Source organism: Falco biarmicus, chromosome 5, assembly GCF_023638135.1.
Source record: "Falco biarmicus isolate bFalBia1 chromosome 5, bFalBia1.pri, whole genome shotgun sequence".
Taxonomy (NCBI): domain Eukaryota; kingdom Metazoa; phylum Chordata; class Aves; order Falconiformes; family Falconidae; genus Falco; species Falco biarmicus.
This window is the reverse complement of record NC_079292.1, coordinates 26,404,585-26,429,640: the sequence shown is the minus strand read 5'-3', so window position 1 is coordinate 26,429,640 and position 25,056 is coordinate 26,404,585. Positions and strand designations below refer to the sequence as shown.

The 25,056-nt window shown below is 40.2% G+C and overlaps 1 protein-coding gene across 12 annotated transcripts in view; it reads left to right on the top strand.

Moving 5' to 3' along the window:
* The window catches only part of CELF2 (CUGBP Elav-like family member 2), a 376,801-nt gene that overhangs the window by 335,564 nt on the left and 16,181 nt on the right, over positions 1–25,056 (top strand). For 8 of the 12 annotated variants that reach the window (XM_056338914.1, XM_056338912.1, XM_056338915.1 and 5 more), the window contains 2 exons: positions 1,215–1,349; positions 21,194–21,325. In XM_056338914.1, coding sequence (XP_056194889.1) covers positions 1,215–1,349; positions 21,194–21,325 — 267 coding nt within the window. The remainder of the gene's footprint in view (positions 1–1,214; positions 1,350–21,193; positions 21,326–25,056) is intronic. The other 4 variants (XM_056338911.1, XM_056338913.1, XM_056338916.1 and 1 more) reach the window with 2 other exon arrangements.

The following is a 25,056-nucleotide window of genomic DNA, read 5'->3' as shown; positions in this document are numbered from 1 at the left end:
ATCAGGACTACAAGAACATCATAAAACTCATTGTACTTTGGGTTTACGCACTTTGTCAATTCTGTTGAGGGCTCAAGCAGCATGCACAGATCTCCCTCATGATTCCAAACCAAAAAAGGATGATCTCTCACAGCCATCCACGTAATCTCTCTCATGTCCGTATGTAGATACCCAGTCTGGACATCATCCCTGTGGACAGTTGTATCTTACTCAGAGGATCCTGAGAAAGATCCAGACTGGTTAATGCTACACCTAACTTGTCGCTGTGTTTTAGTCTCTTACTGAAGCAGTTCACCTTAGAGTAAGCGCCCAAGTACTTTGTCTAGGCCAAGGTAAAAGGTAGGTACTTTTTAAGGTCTCTGGGGAGACGAACTCCTGTTCCTCTGATTTGTCAAGTGAATGCCATTTGCTGTTCCTTAATCTTTTTTTTTTTTTTTTCCATTTCACATAAATTCTATTTATTGTTTACTTGCCATCTGAATTAAAGCCTTTGCTACTCAAATGCATCCATTTCTTGAAGGTCTTCATTGAAATGCAGGTATATCTTCCCTACATCTTCTAAAATAATGAAGTGACAGATGACTGAGCAGACTTGATATCACAGTCCAGAGCTTATGGCCTGACAGTCGGTCCCTCAGTGATGGATCTGTGATCAGACTGATACTAATTTGATGTTCTCAGTTGATATGTATTTTTAGAAATGAACCATCAAAAGGAAAATGAGCACAACTACTGGCTACTGCAAGTGTAGCCTTAGTAGATACAAAGGAGACACGGGAAACACATTTTACTCATCCCAATTATATGACCCTGTCCTGAATGTGTATTAAATGTTAGTTACCTTCTTTACACCCCCTGTTGTGTCAGGAAATAGTATTGTGTCTGGGCTTCACACAGTTTGAATGACTTCTGTTTCTACACTTCCCTTATAGAAGAGGCACAAACCAGGTTTAATCTTCCTGAACTATAGGCTGGTGTGCTTGCTGTATTCTCTCAACTCTGAGGTAGAGAGGTGAGAGATGCTATTCAGGGATTATAAAAGGTGGTTCCCAGATTATACATGTCTTGGGAGTGAAAAGAAGAATCGAATCTCTTGGCAGGGTACATCCCATGACCACTGAAAATAGTTGATGATGATGATTATTACTACTATTATTACTATTACTATTATTATTATTACATATTTTAATTGACCCTATTGCTTCTTCGCACAGGCATGAACGCTTTACAATTACAGAATTTGGCAACTTTAGCAGCCGCAGCAGCCGCCGCCCAAACCTCAGCTACCACCACCAATGCAAATCCTCTCTCCACAACGACTGGTGCTCTGGGAGCCCTCACAAGTCCCGGTAAGAGCAGAGTGCTGGCTTTTGGAATACAAACATGAGAATAAACTGGAAGGTGATAGTTAAAACAGTGATTGCATGTAGTGTCCAAGTTCTGTGCCCATACAAATTCTGAAGATGCTTTTAATAGCTGAATACATTTTTCTTGCTGTTGTTTTTAAGCAAAAAACTTAATTTTTCAAGTGGTCCGATGTGAGCATATTCACCTTTCCAGACTCATTTTATGGGCCATTAAAACCTAATGGACCCAACTTCCAAAACTCTACATGAAAACTACAATTACATGGTGAAATTAAGCTACATTTCATGTTTCAGAAAAAAATTCAGAACGTGAGCAAATCCTTCCCATCCTATAGAATAATCATCTGAGGGGGTTCTTTTTAATGCCTGAGAGACTGATCTTTGATTCCCAGTACATCATGCACGTATTGCCTTCATCCATCATGAATTTTGTGTAGTCCTTCTCTTTTTTTCTCCTCTTCTTTCTTGCTGTAGCCTCAGTTGAGCTTTCTTCTGGTCCTAACTGAGAATACAGTTCTCATGTTATGATATCAGAGGCACAAGGAATACACAGCCAGATTCTGACTTCGTTACGCTAAGCAGAAGACATTTATTGGGAAGTAAGGGACAGGACCAGAGGCGGTGGTGCCTCCATGACCAACATGTAGACTTTCAGCCATGTAGGTTCAATGTCTGCAAAACCCTAGAGAGAACTCAGGGCAAATCCAGAGTTCAGTTACACTTCAGCATCTCCAGAATCCACAGAGAGAGACGCTGATTCAGTGTAGTTACTCTGGATTTACAGTGATGTAGCTGAGTGAAGAATCCAGCCGCTTATCTTTACATAAAGGCTGCAGGGTGTAATTATTTGCATCATGAAGTATGTTTATTGCTGTTCTAAAAAACATTCATATTATTTTAGATACCACTAAAGAACATTTGTGTTTAATCTTGTTTAAGTGTGCATTTATTCCTCATGAAAAAGTAATTCATGGCAGACGGTTTGAGCTGATCAGTAGGGAAGTCTTCCCTGCAAAACAGAACTGGGACTGAGCATGGTGCTGGGTGTTAAAGCCGGCCAGTGCTTCCTGTTATATTACAGTTTTATTGTTTGCTTGGGGGAGAGGTTAAATGGAAGACAGCTTGGCTAATACTAAGTTCATGCAGAATTTTCCTGTTTCTGCTGTGTGCTTCATCTCGAAGTAAAAGTAATATTCATTTGCAGTGTCTTTGAAAAAAGCAGGTTGGGTGAAAATAAATTTGGTTTGCTGATACATGTTTTTGAAAGCTGAGTAATCTCTTCTCTCTGTCTTGGAGCTGGGGCTTAACACTTTGCAGAAGGCTAGTCTCAGTGTCAGTGTTTCTGCATTATTCCTGCCTAAAGGTCACCCATTTATAGAAGGGGAAATGTTGCATTTCATGCATGCTCTGTAATATCTCTGCAGTTTAGCTGTTGAATGTCTGAGTAGCCTGTCCTCCCAAAGCACACTCAGTATTTCTTGAGCCATACTGCCAAGACTTCTCAGGGCAACTCGGCATACTGTGCTGTGGTGCAGAGTGTCTGGAAATGAACTTTCCTTATCATTGCTGCTCTGCAGCAAAATGGCACCAGAACCTCAGGCAACAGCATGTTTCTGTCATGCTCTTTGGCTTGCCACGTTAGCACAGGACTCAGATTCATCCTTAAGGTCCACATTTTCCTCTCTCCCCCTCCAACACAATTCTCTTCTCCAGCCTGGCTGACTTGCTGTTCCTTCTTTTAACCTGGTCTCAAGGTTCCTTGGGTACCTGGAAGGCAGTTTTATCTCGTGTCCAAGCCTGCAGAAGCACGTGGTTCAGCTGGGCTGGGCAGACTTCTTTGGGATAACAAAAGCTTAGTGTTGCTCAGAGTGGTATTGTAAAGCAGATACCAAGGGTTTTCCAAAGAGATTAATGATTTTGGCTAACACATTGAAGACGTGTTATTTTCAAGAAAATCTGGACATTTAGCCTTTGAAATAGTGTATTCAGGATGACAACTGCTTTTGAAAGTCTTATAGATAGTAGCTGTACACAGGAGTTTCTAATACTAGACAGCTTGGTGCATTGAAGTCTATATCCAAAAGATCCACTGACCTATTTATGTTGCACAACCAACCTAAAATCAAGCCTTGTTAAAATGTCCTTCAGTTTAACCTTTCTTATCTGGTTCCACATTCTCCACACTATTAAATATTTTGTAAACCTGAATAGTATCTTCAATGATTCTTCTCTGCTCTATGAAAAATGAATTTAGTTTGATAAAGCTTTTCATAGTAGCTCAAAGTATTTCTATTAAAACTTGAAATATGTTGGCAGAAAACATTTAAATCTTCCTTTCAATGTGTAGGTATTTGGAGGCCTTGAGGGTATTTTTTTGGTCTAGTTTTCTTTTAATGCAACACTTCAGTTTGTTGTATTTCATAAGTGTAAATTATTTTGACTGATTTCAAAGCTTGCACTAAGCCCAGGAAGAAATCTTTGTGTCTCTCCAGATAATGCATTAAATTAATATTTCTCAGTTCAGAAAACTTCCCCAAATTTAGGAGAGCGCAAAGGTACATGCTTAAATTTAATCCTTTTCTTAATGTTGTTGAAGCCAAAATCCTGCACGGAAGAGGGATGGGCTCAAGCATGTACTTTTAATATGTCTTAAAACCATGGTAGCCGCATAAATCATGGCCATGTTTCTACCTATATATAGCCATATGTTTCTGAATCAATCTTTAGGCCAAGAGTTCTTGTTCTGTCCTTTGTAGACATATGTCAGTAGAGCCCCCAAAGGTGGTTAGTTGAGTTAGAATTAACCTTGCAGCTTAATTGTACATAGTTAAGATTTAGCAGCCTTCAGTGCATCAAAGTATGATGGAGGGGGATGGTGGTCAGGCCGACTCTGGATGCATCGGCAACACAGAAAAACAGCCCAGAAAGTGAGGAAGCAACAGAGTATCTGATATTTGAGGATGTCAAGTTTTGCTGCTGGCTTCTAATTGCAGTATATTTAAAAATAAAAGAAAAATATTCACTGTCTAGTAGTGACTGTTCAATCTATGTGAAACTCCTTCAAGGTTCATACAGTCACATATTTCCAAACAAATTAAACGCCAATGATCGTTCTCTCATACATTCTTACTAAATAGCTTTGACCGCAAAAGAGACTAAGGACACTCATTCTCCTCCATGTGCTAAATACTTCCTCTTAAGCTTGAAACAGTATTCATTCAGAAAGAACAGAGACAATGCAATCCCCCAAACTATTAATTTTTTTATAATTGTAAATTTATAATTTCAATTTTGCATACCCATGGAAGTCTCTCCCTACAGCATTGTTAGAAATGATTTTTTAAAAGCCTTTGCTTAAAAAAAACATGAAAGATTAAGCTTTCATTTTAGTGGAAATCCCCTCAGGCAATAAATAGGTTCTTTTGTCTCTTGGCCCTGGAAAAAAAATTAAAATGGTTTAAATTGCCCATGGTTAAAGTAACTGTTTCTTGCAATTATCAGATGGTAGTGAATAAAAATGAAAATGAAATCATGAAAGAGTAAAAACCAGGTAAATGCATATTACGTCTTTCATGAGTTTCTCAGGGGTCTTTTGAAGACTCATTTAATCATCTTTCTTGTCTTTTATTTTGATATGATAATTGTTTCCTTTATTTACTTTAATCACCTCTATTTAGTTAATTAATTCTTCGCTTTCTTTTCATTTCACTTCCTTAGAATAGTTTACTGTTTTAAGGGCCGGTACCTGTAGTATTTCATAACACAGGGATGTGGGCTAGGGTGGCTTTTGCCTAACACCAGGTTGTCTGAGCCAGTTGGTCTCAACTCCCTTTTGGTTGGGCCCTGGAAGTTTGCATTTCCCCTTAACTGGGAAGGGATTTTGGAGGGACTATCTCAGGTGTAGGTATCAATGCTCTAAATTTCTCAACATAGGCAGGATGAATGTCAGCTGGGTGTGAGGAGCCTTGTCCTCTCCTCCAGAGGCTGACCTTGCTATGTCCTGCAAATGGATTGACTAGCGAATAGCTCGCAGGGAAGCTGCTGGTCCAGACCCTGCAAAGATTTATGGTTAAATCATTGGGTGGTGGGAAGGCCTGGAGGTGGTTGTGAAGGAGGGACATACAAGCTCAGGATCAGACTACCTGTCTCTAACACTGTCTGACATTTAATTTGCCTCAGTTGGCCTACCCTAATTTTCCCAAGGATAATAATGTGTATTCTGACTGTCCTGGGTGATACAACATCAGTAAGGTAAAACATTTCCTGATATCAGGAGCTATGAAGCTCCTGATCTTTTTGCAAAGTGATGTTAAGCATCAGCAGAAAAACATTTTGTACTCACAAGAGTATGCAAGCTGGCTTTCAGACACCAGCTTACTTTGTTATCTTCCCTTTCTCCATCACTGGACGTATTTTTATTGTTTAATACCATAATGTTAGAGTCACAGGATCACGTAGGTTCGTAGACACTTCTCAAGGTTTTACTCCAGGATCCTGTTCGCAGCAGGACCACTCAGAGCAGGTTGGTGAAAGTCATGTGCACTGAAGGTTTGAATGTCTCCCAAGGATGGCTATTCCGCAGCCTCTGTGAGCTCATTTCAGTTCTCTTAAAATTCACGCATGAATGTTTTTTCAGTAGCCAGTAGGAAAGCCCTTCTGTGTGCAAATGAAGAGACGAAACTTCTAATTATACATCCAAATTTATCTGCGTAAACATACACAATATAACTTCTGAGCGGTGCGGGGGTAGAATTGCTAAACCAAAAGCTAATTCAGTTTCAGGCTTAGGAGCCTTGATTTTCTGTGACATTTTCATGATTATTTGATTCTCTAAACTATTAGTTATTAACACAGCTGAACTAGCTATTCATGCTTCAGTAAAAAAGCTCTTCAGGTTTATCTGCTGTGTAAACCTAAGAGGAAGTCTTTCTGCAAAAAAATACCATCAGTGTAGAAAGTAAAACTTTTTTTTCTTTAATAACCTCTTAAAATCCAGCCCAACTTTTGCCATATTTTATCAGAATTCGGCCATTAACTCTTATGCTGGGGAGAAAAAAAAAAAAAAAAGCTCTCCTAAGCACAAAAGTCTAAAAATATGCGTTTGCAGACAGATGCTGACATTGAAGAATAACAGCCCCCCAAAAAAAGAAGTCTGTGAGGTTTAGAATAAACTGAAAAAGAGAAAAAAACCAGCTGATTACAGTGCCTGTCCTGTAAGAATTAATTCATCCTTTCTCCCTGCTAAAAGAAGAGAATTATAACTTATAGTTAGCCTCCATGGTTCATTATTTTCTCTAATCCCCAATATAGTATGAAGATTGTCTTTGATAGTTGAAGGTGTTCATGTTGTGAACACAGTTGTTGAAATGTTAGAGTTTTTATAGAATATACAAGATGCTTCAGCTGAGAAGCAGTGAAGAATGTTCAAATAATCATTCTTAGAAGATTCTCTTTTTGTTCGCTTCAGTACAATACGTTTTTCTCCAATCAGCGGTGCAAGCCTGCCACCGTGACATTTTGTTAGAGGCCAGTACACCCACTGAGATAGCTGTGATTTGCTTCCAGGATGAACCAAAAATAACCTTACCGGTAGGTGTGTAGGAAGGTCTGACAGTTTGCCAAAGAATGAACTGAGGTAGGTGTTTCATGTTGGAAAGGATTGGTTTAAAATGCAGAATGGCACTCTTCATACTGTAGTACAAATTGATTATTTTTGTACCATTTCATGTGGAATTAATGCAGATTCCATTACTATAAATTCATTTAAAATAAGGTACCATTATCATAAAATAATTTAAAATAAGCTGTATTCATTTTGCAGTACATAAAAAACTTCCCTAGTATAATGTTTGTTATTTTTAGGATAAAGATACAGATGACAAATACAACACATACCTTAAATAAACATTTATAAATACAGTATGCATACAGTACACATACCCTGGATGGATGCTTAAACAAGACAAATGTATGATTTTCCATTTTATATTCAAATCTAGTTATAGTATTAACAGTATTGTCTTTGTGCTCAGAGCACAGAGCAGCCCAGTGCCTCACCCCTGATCTCAGCACTGGTTTTTTAAAAGTATATGTCTGCAAGGAAGCCACGGAAGAAAACCTTGCCTCAGCATGCCCACTGCCCAGTGCCTGTCACTCGACAGCATAGTTCAGGGGGGGTTGTGGTGGGAGAGGTGTATTTCTGGACTGCTGTGTGTCAGCAGGGCTTACCCACAGAGCGTTACGTTTCTGAGGCTGCAGTTAGATTCTTAAGTGAATTGATTTTGACTGCTCGTAGTGCCCCGAGATTATGCTGCTTCTTGGAGAGATATATTGGTACTAAGCCCATCTGATAATTAGGTCACCCTTAAGCAGGCATCGAAACACAAGTTGGAGCCAAAAATAGGAAACTGGGCATGCATTTTTTGACCTATATTTGTATTTTTAATAACACTTCAAAATGTCTTAAATGCCTGAGGAAGAAAATGAGTAGGAATTGTGGCTAAAAACCTCCCAGAGTCCCAGTATAGTTAAAGGAGAGGTGAAGGGTGATGAATTCCCATGTAGCCTCCCTAGAACAGCACTGTCTCTCCCTGGTCTACTCATTTGGAAAAATGAGCCAGTGATAACCTGAAGGATGCCGATGGCAGTAGGCAGGCCATCAGTTAAGTGGAATGAACTGTTTGCTTATTTGTCCCTAAAATGTAACGGATCTTTGCATATTCCCCTAGCAAAATGGTTTCTTAACAGGTGTATCAGTCCAGCCCGAAGGATCTTAGGGAAGTTTAGTTGCTGAACAGCTGGGCACAGAGTGGGCAGAACCTGTCTGTGAAGAAGTGTGAGGCTGCCTGACAGCTTCAGAAACAGACATTTTAAAAAAGCTCCTTGCCATTTTTTCTAGAATCATCATGATCAATTTATGAATTTTTGGCACAGGAATCTCTGACTGTTTCCTCAGGATTGCATCAGTACCAAAGTTGTACGCTGAAGGACAATGCATGTTTCTCAGTGAAGCATTACACTGGTTAATTCTTTGGGGTTTTTTTAGGAAACAACGTACAGTGCTAAACTGTGGATTAGTAGGATCTAATTCAACAGGAGACATGGGGTTTTTTTAAACATTAGTACATTATCATCTTCCTAAAATATTAAATCCATTGCCTTAGCACATTTCAGGATTTACTTTGCTTGCAGTACACAAATAATGCTTTATAATACATTGTATTTTGTATGTGTCTCTCTACCCCACTCTTAATTGCTATTTCAAGCCACAAGACTCCCAGTAAAAAGGCTATTTTTGTTTCTGTTGGAAGCACTATTTCAAGTTCTTTCAGGGTTTTTTACTACAGAGATATGATACTATCAGTTTGGTTACACCCAGATATGTAAGCTTATATGCTATATATCTTACAAGAAGTTCCAAGCCCAGAAAATGCTGGAGTTCATAATATTCAGGAGATAATGTAAATCTTAGCAGAACTCATGCATTTGAAGGAGCTTTCAACTATTTAAGGTTTACTACTGCCAGCACTGCTCCTTCCACCCTACTGACTTGTGCACGTATTCTCGGATACTCATGGTCTGTTTTCCTAAGAAAGGGTAAATTGTGGAACGTAATGGGAATTAAGAGTTCATTAATGTCTTTAACCTAATGGTTTCAGCATTACCTGAAAAGAGCTAGTTGTTTGAATAGGGAGCCTCTGATTTATTTTACGCATTGGCCAGCTGAAAATATCTCACAACAACTGCATGGGTTTAAAACCAAATAAAGTAAACCCTTAGCTGCCTTTGCTGTTCACAGAACAAACATATGCTATATAAATGAAAAGAACCACTGCCACATAGAACTACATATGACTTTACAAATGATTTGCAAAGGACCTGGTTGAGTAATTTTACATGAGACAAGATAATCCCTGAGTTCTGTGACTTACAGAGGTGAATTACTATATTTCATAGTGTGCTGTTACAATGAGTTTGTGCTTGCACACCCCACTAAAAATCCCTTCTTCCATGGAAATTATTATTCATGTACTTTCTGGAGTCCTAACTCCCTTACCTACAGACTCAAATTTGCAACATATAGTTTACCTCATCTCTGTTCTAAAATACCATGGATGGGACTCTTTAAGTGTCTGAAGTAAATAAATCTTTCATGCATATCTTGCTGCAATGGAAAGACAAATACCTCCTAAGGACTATTCACCTGATCTTAAGACAGATGTATTAGAGAGGTGAAAATTAAGATGAATCAGGCCATCCTCTCCCATGTACTAGAATTCTAATTGCCAAATATGCATGTGATTAGCACCCTTGCGACGAAAACATTGCTTACCCTGAACTATAGGCTTGGACTCTTCTGACACTTTTTTTTATGGAGAGGTGCTATTGCTTGTTGTTTGTTATTGCTTCGTAGTGAAAGTATGTCATAGATTTATTTTTTTGGGGGGGGGGGCGGGGAGGGGGGGGGGCGGGGCGCTGTGCACAGTGTGAAGGAACCTGTAGTCCAGGCAGGAGATCCTGGCCTCAAGCATCAAGCAGAGCCTTATTGATTCTAGATCAGAAATTCTTTGGAAAGTGATTTAGGAGTGGTTGTATGCTGAAGTGGCTCCACATGGAGGTCATTTCGTCATCAGAGCGTGAGTCCCAGGACAAAAACTCGCTCCAAATGGTGTGAGATAGCAGTAATAAACATGAGAGCACAGCTGGACGTTCCCTGTAGAAATGATAATGCTGTGTTTTGATATGAACTCAGTGGTGCTTCAATAAACACAGGCCACAGCCCGTGGCCCCACTGTGTAAAACAGCCATAAATGCTCAGTAATTATTCTTTGTTTTCTTCATATTGTGGGGTTTCAATTTGGTTTCATTTCACTTTGAGTTACAGTTGGAAATATCTAATGGTCAGCTGTGAAGTTTAACCCAAGCCAGTCCACTGTGCTTTAGTATTCTCTTCCCTAGCCTCTCTTGAAAGTACTTCCCACCCAACCCAAAAGTGATTTATCATTGTGGTCTGCTGAGGAGAATGCCGGGTATGTTGCAGGCATGGTGCTGAAATGGGATATAGCACTTGTAGTTTACACTAGAGGTGGATGGTCTTCACTGAGCGATACAAGTCAACAAAACAGAAGCATCGGTGTGGAATTGGCCCAGAATATTAACTTGCTTTTCACTCTCTCTGTCCTTCTTCATAATCTCACAGGAAAATGTTACCTTAAACACAATTGCCTAGATTCGCAATGATATGCCCAGTCAATAAACTTTTTTGACAAAAAGTCAAAAAAATAAATTGTTTCTTAAAATACCTTCTGTTAGATGGACAGGATTAGAGGAAACTTACAGAACAGAAGACTGGAAAAGTACAAAAATAACTAGCTGATAGGTTTGTCTGCCATACTTGTAGTACCTTTGTATGCTCTGTTTTCTCCTCCTTCCTTGCACTACTGTGGAATGTCCTTGACATAGACACTGTCATTTCGAGACAATCAGAAATGTCAAGTTAGGCATTAATATAAATGATCTAAGTGGTTAAGATAAGTGACCTGATTTTCACTTGTCCCAAGCTCACTGAGCTTCCTTAGCTCCTAAAGACACATGCAGAACTGAAGAGTATGGATTTATGAGTCGAAAGTTAGTCTCCAGTTCTTAAAGACCGTGGCTTCTTCTGAATTTGCAAAGAATTTGAATGAATTCGATCACCTCTCTCTGTTGGTTTTGTTTGGGTTATTTTTTCCCTTGGATAAGTGAATGTACTCGAAGGACTTTGTAAAATATAAAGCTGTTTACAGAAAGTCAGCTTCAGCCAAAAGTGTCACCATGGGGAAAGACTCCTCTCCTTTTCTCCCTCTCCTCCTTTGTCTTGCTTAATCTCATTCGCACGTGCATGCACACAGACACACAGAAGCAACCAGATGCTGAGTGGATGCTGCTCTCCTTTCCTCCTTTACTTCCTGGTGCTTTTTTTTTTTTTTTCTGTACCCTGAGAAAGTACAGGCAATCTTTCAAAAGAATTTTTCACCGGTGGGTAATGAAGAAGTAGGACACTGACTTATTTGAGAAAAGCTGTGATATTAGTATATGTCTTTCTATATTGTCATTCTTGTTTCCCCCTGACTTTCTTGCTCTCTTGCTTTGCTGGTGCTCTTTCCCTAGAGTGCATCTGTCACTTCTATTTTATTCTATCCAAGCATAAGCAGAGCATTTAAACTTACTAGAATCTTCCTTTTTTGACATATCAGACAGCACTTCCCAGATACCAGAAAATGAGCAAGTTTTTACTTCTTTTTCCACACTAATGGCAAGGTGCTTGTCAGAGGACCTTATGAAGAATTAACCACCTCAGACCAGGAAAATCCACCTCTCCTTTGCCAAAAAATTGCCCTGAGAAACAGAACCAGTGCGTGCTGGTGCTATGTTAGCGACAGGGAGACCACCGGTTTGTGCAAGGGTGAATACTTGGATTGGCTGAAGATCATCGTAAAGGGCAGACAATTTAATGCCAATCACACATGCTAGTTAGATTAGAATACTGATGAGCCCTTTTGAAAGGCCAACTGCATCTTCTTCCAGCAAAACTATTAAAATGCCCCCCTTTTTCCCACCTCCCCCCCCCAGATTCTCCACAAGAATAAATTAAAACTTGGAGGTGTGGTTATTATCACAGAATAATTAGACCTCATGGGATTAGAGACAGTCAACGTTTGTTAATGCCCCTGGGTTGTGATTATCTAATAATGATGATGCTTCTGTCATTGCTTAATTACTCTTTCCCTTTAAAATGTTCCTTATGCAGTCAGAGTCCGTAGTGTGTGCTCATTTCAGACAGGAACACAACTGCAAATCCCTGAGAGCAATGTCACATGGGCGGTACAACTGACTTACCCACTTCTCCCCCATGCCCATGTTTATAAAACTCATTTCATAAGCTCCATCATTACTATACTTGAATCACTGCTCATTTCCATAAGAAAAATTTCATTTGCATGTTTAGGACAAGGTTTTGAGCCTTCATCTCTTTAAAACAACCAGTTGTTGTTAGTTCTACATGAAGAGAATGCACCTTCATCAATTGACCTTAAACATGGAAGCTCAGATCTGGCCAGAATCCCACATAGCACCAGATCGATGGTGCGGGTTCCCCACTACATGAGAACCTCCTACAGTTGGGTGCCATTCTTTTTTTAAGAGAGTACCACAACCAAAATAAGATGTTTTAAATCAGACCAAAGTTGGAAGCTTTGCGTAGACTTTGTCCAACACAGCTAGACTTTGTCCAACACAACTAAACTTTACCCAATATCTTTAGTCTTTCACTCAGGCCAGCAGGTATTTGTCTTGTTTAGATAGGGTTTGCAAGACATTGTGCCAAACATCATTGGGTTTTGCAACTAAAGATTAGAAGGAAAACAGAGAACGCAGCCTTAATCTGATCATCCTTTAACCCAATGTTATCTCTTAGCTTTATTATCTCCCTTGTACTAAGAAAGGGACAAAGGAATATTCTGTTTACCCAACAGATTTTGGGTACTAAATGAAGATTTAAAATTCAACTTGCTAAAATCAGAGATTTCTACTTTGGGCTTAATATTTCTTTTCCTTTTGTGCCCGACTCTTATAATTATTTTTTTTTTTTTTGTGTCATTGACTGGGGAGATGTTAGAAGTATTAAAATAACTTTGATTTTCTTCTCTTACTGCATTTAAACTCTTTGCATAATTTCTTTATATCCTTTCTTTCAGTTCTATTGTTTTTATATTTTCTGTTGCACATTGTTAAATCTAAAGGAAACTAAGAAGAATCTAAAAGCTCAAGCAATCATCTAAGGTCAGGACCTCCTTTTGTTAGGTGTAGATCTAGCCCTGGAAATCCAGCCTACACAAAGAAGTTGTGGCAGCCTAGAATCAGAAGTACAGCCAAAAGTTAAGTGGCATATTTGGTGTCAACCTCTATTACTGTGAACAGACCCAAGAGCAGAAGCCAGATCTGTTCAGTTTTCTGCCAACACATCTTCATTCTTCAGTTTGCTTCCATTCTGCCTCAGTGTTACCTGACTTTTATATTTTTCTTCTACGCCGTTTTACTTTGCGTAGGTTCATAGAATAATCGAGGTTGGAAGGTCCCTCAGGAAGTCTGTAGTCCAGCCCCCTGCTCAAAGCAGGTACAGGTGTGAGATGAGATCAGGTTGCTCAGGGCTTGATCCAGTCAAGTCTTGAAAACCTTCAAGGACACGGAGTGGACAATCTGTTAATCTGTTCCAGTGCTTGACAATTCTCACGGTACAAATGGTTTTTTACTTCTATCTGGACTGAACTTCTCTTGTTTCAATTTACCTCTTGTCCTCCCACCATGCACTACAGCTCTACTTACATGACGATGTCCTCCTGAGTACTGGGAGGCTGTTTTGGGTCTATCTGAAGCCATATGTTCTCCAGCCTGAACAATCCCAGCTTGGTACAGGTTGAGTCCTTGAGCCCCTGACCATCCTGCTGGCTTTCGACTGAACTCCCTCCAGCTGATCAACGTTTTCCTTGCAATGAGGACCCCAAATCTAGATGTAGCATTTAGATGTGATCTAACAAGCACTTAGCAAAGAGGAAACATGAGGAAACATCACCTGCATCTCCTGTCTCTACCCCTATTCCAACAGCCCAGGATGCTGTTGGCTTTCTTTGCTGTCAGGGCGTGCTGATGGCTCGTGGTCACCTCCCACCAGGACCCCCCCAGGTCATTTTCAGCAGAACTTCTTCTCAGGCCATCTATCCCCACCCTGTGTTACTGAAAGGGATTATTCCTTCCCAGGTGCAGGACTTTGCATCTGTCCTTGTTAAATTTCATGCTGAATGGCAGCCATTTAGTCAGGAGCAGTTTAAGTCAGATCTTTTTTATCCAGCCTCTGGAGTCAGTGAGCTCAGGAAGGCAGCAGAAAATCAGGTGTACACCCAAATTCAGTACAAGAAAGAGGATTCTGGACTCAGACAACCACCAATACCAATACAGATTTGTTTGGAGTCTCAAAAGAGAGCATGTTTTCTCTGCAACTTCTCATACTTAAAGTCATACAGATAAGTTTGTGGTTAATATTGATCCCAGGTGCACTACTATATCATCTTAACGGGAGCAAAGTAAGTATTTTGAACACGTGAGTTATTTAAACTCTCCATTAAGTAGAACAAGAACAAAGTACAGTTCACAGCTGAGTGGTGATAAGCAGGTAGCCGACCTCAAAGTAAATGCTGTTGTGCAGTGCATTGAGACAGGCAGTTGTGGGGTGTAACCTAGAGCTGCTTAAAGGAAAGCCACCAACAGGGCTGACAGTTACTGTTGTGAATCTCTATGTGGAAACCCCCAGCGTAGTTAATCTGGACTTAGAGCTGCCCTGAAGTCCTGCAGCACCAGAAAGCTGGTTCTGCTCCAAAAATATTAGCAGCTCTTCACATGGATGTGGTGGGTGAAGGTCTGTAGCATCCCTCTATGCAGACAAAGAGCTGAAACTACCCTTGCTTTTCTTTGCCCATCCTCTTGTTCAGTCTTGCCCTGAAACCAAAATAATGTCTCTAAAAAGAAACTTAACTTAAAATCTTTGGAATGTCTCATTGATATTCAGTCTTAAAACCTTAGTCCTAGACTTGTATCATACAACACAGTGTGCCAGTGTTGGAAGAGGAGGAAGGGAGCAGGACAAGGTGAAGAGGAATGGAGAGTTCACAGCCCACTGCATATCACCACCCATAAAAATAGTGCATAAAATAGTGACAAGTTAGCATATATACTATGGAGTTTCCAAGAGACTTTTTTTTTTTTTTCCTGTGGTATATGACTTTGCTGTAAAGTCATTGGAATTCTTTATTACTTAGACATTTACCCCAAAAATTAAGGAAAGGATGAGATCAACTGCACACTACAAACTGTCTCTTTGCTAAATCATAGCAATACATGTGTGATTTGAATAGGTTCTTTACTTCAGAGCAGTGGTGAGAGGGAGTGTTTATCAAGCACTTTGTTTCATCACCAAGTGCTCAGGCAGCCCCCCTGGACCCTCCAGTTAACCTCCTCTGTTGGAGAAGAGGATTCATTTTATAAGTTGGCCCTGAGACATGAGAGGTTTGGGATTTGCCCAAGGCTGTACTAGAGGTGAGCGTAGGTCTGTGGGTTTCTGACTTCAGCATCCCTAGAAGCCCAATCAAGGGCACTTCATCTTAGGTGTAGGAAGTAAATAGGCATGACAAAAATGTGCCTGTGCCTCCAAGAAATGGCTTTCCTCTTTAAGAGACAAGCCAGCAGCTGGGAAAAAGCAGATTTAGCCCCATCCTGCAGCAAAAAAACATAGCAAGTGCTTTATCCAGGACAGCACAAGAAGTTTGAGGCAGAACTGGGAAACGCGTTGATGGCACCCTGCATGCTTTTGTGCAAGGCCATCTTACTTTGCATGACCTATGCTGTGACTGCGTAAGTGCCTGTTGTCTAGCTCCTTTCTCTGACAGGGTGCGCTTTGCAAAATAGAATCTGCCTCTACAGATTAGCTCAAAATTGCCTGGCATCAGGCAATTCTCTCAGCCTGAGATGTGAGTCAGTCTCCTGAGTTTGCATGCTTTGGCATCAGTTCTGCACGCAGGAGCAAATCACTCACTTTTTGATCACCAGCTTGTTAACACAACAGGAAGGGCAGGATCCATCCCACAATGCATTTGCTCTCTCCATCTACTTTGAGGTCACCATCTGAATCAGGGGGAAGAGGAGCACTTCCAGAGGGCAGTTCAGCCCATCCAAAGATAGAAAGTTAAAGGTAGGGTACCAGAGTTGGAGATCTCTTAACCTCACAGGCAGTTCAAAAGAACAGTTTTGACTAGACTAGCTTAAACTAACAGTGAGGCTGCCAAAGGTGGGGAAATTAATCCTGTCCACAGTGTGCACAGCAAAGCCAAAGAAAGATTTATACATCGCCTTCACTAGATGCTGTTATCCTGAATCTAGTTTTCCATATGATGTAAATCCAGATGATGTAAATCACCATAACTCTGTGGACATAAGCTAGCCAAAAAAAATGGCCAGAAGTTTCTCTGCTAATACTGGTTGTTTTTCTAGGTTGGCATAGCTTTTAGGTATTGTATTGAAATGTTATTCAAATTAAAAGGGAAATGGCTCACTGCTATTTTAGATTTCTGTTAAAAAAAATCTCTGACCTAAAAGGTGCTATAACCTTTTGCAGGCAGAAATAAATGTGTTGAGAACAGTTGAAAATGCCAGCTCCTTCCAGCCTTAAAGATCTCTGTGAATGCAACATTAGTAGTTAAACACAAATACCTACACTGTGTAGAGCAACCTCAACTGAAAATGTGTTCTCTGTATCAAAGAGAGCTCTGTGAAAGAATATATTAACTGAAGACCAAGTCTCTTTGTTCATAATGCAGCTAATAGCAAATATGTCATCAGTTAAGTGGAGGAAGCACAGTAAGATAAATGGCTGGGGGTGGGATTGATTTGGGGATGTGAAGGGGAAAGGCTGCAGCCATACCCTTCTCCATTTCACAGCTTCTCAGTAATATTATTTGTATTTAAGTTTTCTGGATCTTTATTAAAGTGGAGTTAAGTTTGGAAGAAAGAGGAGGAAGGTTGTGAGGCTGACACAGAAAGGTGGGAATAGAGGAGTTGTGACGAAGAAACAGTAAGGTGTCTAAAATAAACTTTTTTAACCTTCTCACCTTTCATGGTTGGAGATGCTGAAGTGTTCTGTAAAGTCTCTGTATGTGGCCTGGATGGAGAAGGCAACAGGTGACCAGCATGCAGTCTACCTGCAGGAAAGAGAGCAGATTTTTCTATGTCCAGGGTTACTGGACAACTCCTCACTCTTACAAGTCTAAACTGACCGCTTTATCCAGTGCTGTGACATTGTTTTCACTTATTAATAGATTTTTAAGGTCAGTGGTGAACATGATGAACATCTTGTCTGAACTCTTGCAACAACAGTCAAAGGATTCAACCCTGTTAACTCCTGGCAATAGTCTCTGGTTGAGCAACAGCCCCTTTGAGAAAGCTGTCAGCTTATTCCAATGACTGATGTTAGAGTGGAAAAAGTTCCTTTGAGTAGGCAAAATCTTATCTATCTTGTTCTGATGTTTATCCAGGGCTTAACATTGTGAAGGAATGATCAGTGCAGCTGGTAAAAAGCATCTCTGTTCTTCACCAACTATTATATATTCAGCCAGCGTTCATCAGGCTGGAGCTTCAGTCTCTGAATCGCTCCCCCTAGCTTCAGTATTAGCTAACTCACTTCGTACCGCTCCAGAAGCATATTGAGTCCTGACATATGCAGGTTTTAAGGGGGCAAAGATAAAATTCCCAGTATAAAGGGAAAAATAATTCACCAAATGTTGTGGATGCAGGGTGTGCCATACAGAGTGACACCAGAAGCCCAAGCTGTTTGCGGGTTTTTTGTGTGTTTGGATTTTCCTCACTGGTGCTGCACCAGTAGCACAGAGGGGGCAATGCCTAGTGGCACTACAGCTCCATACATTGAGCTGTCTAAGTACTTGGAGACAGATGCCCGCTGTTTATTCAGCAGCACTATGAAGGGATTTGATTCAGAGCAGCAACGTTCTGGTGTGGAGGACGGAAGGATTTGTGAAATATTTTCTTTTAATTTATGTGGTGGCAGGGGAACCTGGTAAAAACCAATTTATAAATTCTGTAGGTATCCAATCTATTGTTGTCATCTGGACAACTAAAAGACATAAATATAGAAGAACGCTATTCCAACAGTGAATTATACTTCCTTTGTCATTACTCTGAGCCATTGTGGAGCCCAAGAGCTTTGCTGACACAAGAGAGTTAGACAGGTTCCCCTGAAGCAGTGCAGTCATCTACTGTTACCACAAGGCATGTGATTTTTCTTTTTCCCCCTTTGGTTCAATATATGTTACAATTTTTCAGTTGAAAGGAACTATAAAAGGGCAAAGGACAGGAGAAGCCTAGTCCTTGGCTTTAGATGGATTTCAACATATTCTGGGAGCACATGAGGTAAAAACTTTCAGCTGGCCTAAGCTTCCATGCGTGTCTTTGTAGGACTTTAACTTTGGTTTCATCTCCCTTTAAATTTGAAGGGGGGGGGGGGGGGGGGGGCACGACGGACATGACACGACAGGGAATACCATTGATTAATCTGTTGGTTTTATCCAGCATTTTGTGACAAATTTTCTCCTCTCTTAATATCTGGGACCTTTTATGGTGCTTTTATGATAGCATTTTAGCTCATCACTGCCTTGGTTTCACACATGCAGGTCTCAGGCAAAGGGAAGGAGGTAACTAGTGTGGAGTCTCTCAGGAAACCTCATGCAGCTAGGTGCTGGATCTGTCCTTCACAAGTGACCTAACAAAAGAAGCTCCCTTCATTTCTGTTCACCCCTTGTTCAATAAGATAATGGAAAACCACACAATTTGTTCAGTTTCTTTTTCCTCAAAGAAATAATAAGCCAAAGAGGAAAAAGCATTGTCCCAGTGGATCTGTGAGACAGATCACTGCTAAGCAGAAGAAATAACCTCAACAACAAAACACAGATTTCTGAGGTGCTTCAGTGCTCCAACTAGTATTTTACATTGATTATATGTCAAGTCATTATTTAGGCAAACTAGATAATCTGCATTGCAACTTCAAATGGGAGAACCACTGAGGCACCTGCTCTGTGTTTGTCTGCTGGAACAGAGAAACCTGATATGCATAAAAGAAGAAAAGAGATGTTGGCCCCTGATGCTGGCCATCCCTGCAGCATGTTTGAGCAGCGAGCCTATGATAAGAGCCACCACAACACACTCTGTGGGCTGTGCAAGAGGGAAGAATTTAATTTTCAGCCTTCTCCAACAGATGTGTTGACAATCCATAAGTGTATGGCTCTCCTTCACAGGAGTTATTGCCCCAGCTTTAATGTAATTTTCGGGCAGTTTCCTAGCTCCCATTTCTCTCATTTCTTAAATATATGTTTCTCCTCAAGAGAAAAAGGTAATAACCATCTGAAAAAGAAAATGGATGGAATTCAGCCCAGTCAAAACTAATCAGATCCTTCAGATCTGAGGTTTATATACTCCATTTGAATGATTGGCTAATGAACATGAGCAGAGGCGTGGAGCAGTGTTGGTCACAGGGAATTCACTGACATTCACTTAGATTTTTTCCTCTCTTCTCTGTTGGTGCCCACATTATCTGAAGAAAATGGGGTTTTACTTTGGTTTTTTGATTACCTTTTTTTTTTTTAATCAAGGACGTTTATTGGCTTCTTATTGCTTTGTGGAGAGAATTTGAATAATCAAAGCTGCTTCTGTCTGCAACGTATAAAACTATTCAAGTTAACAATTCAGATGCTAGGGAAGTGGGGACAATGAATGCCTCACAGAGTCTGGACATCTCCCCCCACCCATACAAGGAGAGTCTTTTGTACTTTGAGGCCTCATGAGTGCAAAGACTTGTCTTCTGTGGGTCTTAAGGTGGAAAAGGTGGGCTGTTTGTAGGTTAGAGCTTGAAGTTTTACCCACAGGAGTGAAAAAGTTTCCTCCTACTTTCCTTACTGGATCTTGCCAGCTGTAGAGACTTCACTTTCTTGAGGGCTGACTGAGTAATCTGGTGTGTTCAATAGCTCAAAACAGCATCAAGACAAAAGTGTCTTAACCATTTCATAGCTAGGTAATGAATAAGAGCAAAAAAGCGTGGTGTTGACATAATGTGCCTCCAGTAAATCATCAACAAAACCCTGGCTTTAAATGTTCACTTTTCGGAAGATAATGTAACTTTATAAAGGAAGAGAGTCTTTATGATTGATGCACTAAAGTAGGGCTCAGGAGACAAGCTAAAAACCTAATTGCTTCTGCAGCTTTTATGAGTGTGATTCATCTGGTATAACTTTACCTACCTGTAAATTAAGTTTTTAATCTACACTGGTTATTCAAAGCCCATCTATGAGAAAGACATGCATTTCTAGTTCATCCACCCTATCCTAAATGACAGCTCTTTCTAAGGTGCTTTATTACTTTCCTATGACAAGAGAGTGAGTCTCTTTCTCTTCCTAAGCATGTAGTTTAGGTGGATTCATCTGATCCACCTTCATCATTCCTTTGGCACTGTAGCAGCAAGGACCTTTTCCCCACCTAAGCCTCTACTACCCCTCTTTTGGGGATGCGTATAGTAGCATTTATGGGGTGCATGTACATGACAAGTTACGTACAAAGGCCAGGCTAAATGCTTGCAATAAAATGGATAGTAGTTACATTTTGTATTTGGACGGTCATTCTTATTTTTGTAAACTTCAGGTCTTTAAATGTTGTTCATAGTGTCCTGGAGCAGAGGCATAATGGCATAGTGTCTCACTTAGAATAATTAAAATTTCTCTTAGAGCACTTGGGGCTCAGAACAGAAAGCTGTTGTCTGACAAAATTACTGTGAGTAATTCTATTTTTTTCTTAAATGATGGAATTTAAAATGTAGCAATATATCAGTAACCTGGTTAGCTGAGCAGCCTGGGATGCTAGGTTGATTGACAGACTTTTGAGAAAGCGACTGATCCCATACTTAATGTTTTTGTATTATGATTGCAAATAGCACAGTGCTAAATGTTGTGATCCAGTCTCTGCAGTGCAAGACTCATCAACAATTTGCATGAGCAATCATACCGTTAATATCCTGAACAAGGTTGATCTATTGGTCTCATTTTCTTTTCTTCCTTTTCTTGCCAGTAGCCCTGTTGTACTCAGCATTATTGTAAGCTGGTTTGTGATCAGCTAAAATAAGCAAAACATGGCCTTAATTTTGCCTTGCTTTTTTTTTTTTTTTATTTTTTTTTTTATTTCAGTGGCTGCATCAACTGCTAATTCCACAGCTGGTGCGGCCATGAATTCTTTGACTTCTCTGGGTACTCTCCAAGGATTGGCTGGAGCCACTGTTGGACTGAATAATATTAATGCACTAGCAGGTACCGTAAACAGTGAGTATTTATTGCTGTGGTGGACAGCCTTCCCCAATAATGCCACAAAAACTATCAATTGTAAAGCGATGATATGATTATTTTTAATCTATGTACAAAATAAGGGAGTCAAGCTGATCTAGTTGCATTCATGGTATTTATGCAGTTCTGGAGTCTTTCAGTTTCACATAGTTTGCTCTGCAAAGTGAAGTCCCTTGGGTCCCTGCACAAAGACACCTTTTCTTGCAGGGTGTATGGAAGGTAAAAGAAATGCGGCGAGGTAGTTGGGTTATCTAGGTTATAGGAGAGGTTCCTGGTTCATTTAGGGAGTCTGACAACAGGTGTATCGCCCCAAAGTACAAAACCTCACTCAGAAATGTAGTGATAAGAAAGATGTTTGCCACAGAGGCAGTCCTTTTAAAATGTCTGTAGGAATTATCAAATTGAGTTGAGAGCAACATACTTAAAAAATGAAGGCAAGTCTTTGGCTTTTAATTGGCAAGTGTAAGAGAATGATGCAGTTAGTCACCTGTAATACCAGAGCATGCACACCTATCCTATGACATCTTAAACAAACCCTGGCATCTCCAGCTAACTAGGTGCCGGTAGATGTTAGAACATTCTTTCTTGTTCTTAGCCTTGGTCAAGATTTTCCTGAAGAAGAAGGATTTTATTTTTTTTGTTTTAATTTTTTTCTGCTATGATGACTTCACCTTTGCCTGCAATGGAAGAGATTTGTCCAGCTGCATTTCCCCTTCCCTTTTTTTTAGCTGCTGTTGCTCCTTGCATTTCCTTTTGCAATGCAAGGAATCTTATTTGGTCATTGCCAGTCCATGACCTATCATAATGTACCCCCAGGAATGGATGTCCTCCTCAGTATCTCTTGCTCACTCTGATGCTCTGCATGATGTCCTTTTTGTCACTGTTACTTGGCTGCTCACACAATCTTTTTGTTCTGTGATCTCTGGTTGTCATTGTTGGGAGTTGGGAAGGAAGGGGGCTTATGGATGTCCATGTAGCAATGTTGAGTGGTTGCATGGGGTCTTGTGTAAAACAGGTCTTGCTTCTGGCAAGGACATGCATATTTCACACAAACAACCTCATAGTAAATATGACTCAAGAGCAACTTAAAAAAAAAATTATGTTCCAAACCAGTAGATGTTAGTTTCCTGTCTTATTATTACATTAGTATTACAGCAAGCCACTGGAAATGGCATGCATGAAGAGCTAATTTATCTCCTCTCATGAACTCCCGTAGTAAGAGAGCTACCCTGTCACAAGTAAGAAATCATTAAATGTCCTTTCCTGATAAACAGACGATCTGGTTTACTTGGTTTATAAGAAGTCACAATATCAAAAGCAGAGTATGGCATCCTGCTCCTTCCCTCCCACAAGTACTAAGAACCAAGGCACACTGGAGCACTCCAAGATAATGTCCCTTTCATCAAGACTGAGCAAGAGTGAATCATCTGTGAGCTCTTGACATTGTGTGGGAACCATTCTGTTGCACTTCTTTTAACACACCTTGTTAGACTACAAGCAAAGAGTTTACGTTTTCTCAGCAAGTATTTTGAGGTGATGTGTGTGCAAATTTACCTGCATGTGTCATTTGAAGTATTAATGACATAGTTACAAGCTAGTACCAAATTTCAGTGTGTTTTAAGCTACCTTACTTCCGTGGACTTGTACCAACAGTGGCTTCAGTCCCAAATCTTCTTCATGGATGTTTTTATGGACAAAGGCATGTGTGCCTGGAATATCTGTATGTGTATAGCACTCACAAAATGTACGTTGGTATGTCTGTCTATGTATATACATATGAAAGAGATCTAAAGACGGGAAACTGCTTCCCCACAACACAACACAACACATTGTTGTGGTACTGTTTCTCTCAAAAGAGTGACATTGATTATCAATTTCAGGTACCTGTGATGCTAATGATAGAGAAGCATTGTTCAAAACCACCTCCCCTGTCTATTCTAATTACAAGCCAGTGCTTTTTCTAGTGACCATGTCTAATCCAGTTATTCACACTCAGACCTCTTTAGGAACCTTCAGGAAGCCTCATGTTCAATAAGTCAAATGTTTCCCACTATGCCATGGTCATAAGCACTCCAGTAAAAAACATTAATTGGTCATGGAGGTTCCTGAAGTAACTGTGCAGAGAAGCTGGAATTGAATGATATGCTTCTAATTGGGGATATAACAAGAGTGATCCAAAGTGCAAGTCAAGCGGAGCTTAACCCAAAAATGAATGAGAGGGTAGCACTGGGCTTGGGCATTGATTTACACAGAGGTGTTGGAAGAGGTACTCTTCTGGTGCCATGTCCTGCTCTGTATGTGAGAACCACAGGGACAGTGCCTTCCAGGCTGAGCTCACTAGGAGTCCTCTATCTGTTTGCTGGGTCCAAAGTAAAGAAGCTGGGCTGTGGAGAGTGGTAGTGCTCTCATTGTAGAGAGAAGCATTGTAGAAAGATGTCTAGAGGCCTTAAAAATTAAAGAGAGTAGAGTATGGTAGGTTTAACTATTTCCAAGGGTGTGGCAACAGTTGTACATACATGTGGGGATTCACCCAGTCTTCTCTCAGTTGTGCTTGAAGCATCCAAAACCTTAAATGACAAAACATTAGACTGTCTCCTTTGGGCACTTAAATTTAAATAATGTAACTAACAAACAGAATTGTGAATAATGAGGAATAATGAATAAAGAAGGAATTAGAGATTCTTTGCAATTAACAAAGACAACCATGGATCCAGGATACCGAACAGCTACGACACAGTATTTGTGTGTGAACCCAGGGCAGCCACTTACCCTTTCTGCCCCCGTATTTACATCTGTAAAATAGAGATAAAACTATTTGTGACAGATTTGAAGGTGCTTGGAAAGCACTTGGAGAGACCTTTGGACTTGCCAAGCATTGTCACTTCTGTATTATGTAGAGTAACTCAAAAAAGGAGAAGGCCATAGATGAGAGACTCTAGAAGGTTATTTAACAGAAGTGAAGAAGGGACCAGAGTTCAATATCAGACTGAAGTGCATTGGTGGAGATAATAAAGAGATGGAAGAGATATGTAACTGCAGCTGGACCTTGCAGATTTCATAAAAATGTAAAAAAGGAGAAGAGAAAACATTCTGAGAGCTTTCTGTATATCTGTTTTGCTCAGGAAGGAAGTGTTTTAGACACGTGCGCTGTGGTAGCCGTGGCCGTGCCCTTCCCAGAAGCAATGCAGCCAGCTGGGGCTGCCTGGCTGTTTGCTAACCTGAAATTGTTCGGTGGGAAGGGGCTTAATGAGTCTAGGTGAAACAAGGGGGAGGATGCTGTCCACTGCAGCACAAAGCATGTTTATCTAACAGGCCGATGACTCACAAAAGATAACGTTATCCTAATGCTTCCTCTGTTATCAAGTTGTTTCAACCCTATAATAGAAGTAGAAGCTGCTTCATCAGGAGCCTTTACTTTAACCAGAGCTGTGTATACACCCATGCAAGCAATGACACAAACCTAAGTACAAAAACATCAGAGTAGGTTATGGTCAGGCTCAGGATCAAATTATTATTATTATCGTTATTGCTGTTGCTATTATTATGCTATTGCTCTTTATTACTATTACTATTATTCAAAATGTCCTATCTTTTAGGTATAAGATGCTCCACAAGCTATGTTGGTTTGCAACTTTTTGTTCTATAGCTGGAACTATTATACATCAAAGATCTGCTCTCCTGTGCTCTGGCAGAGGTTTTTGTTCAAAGTA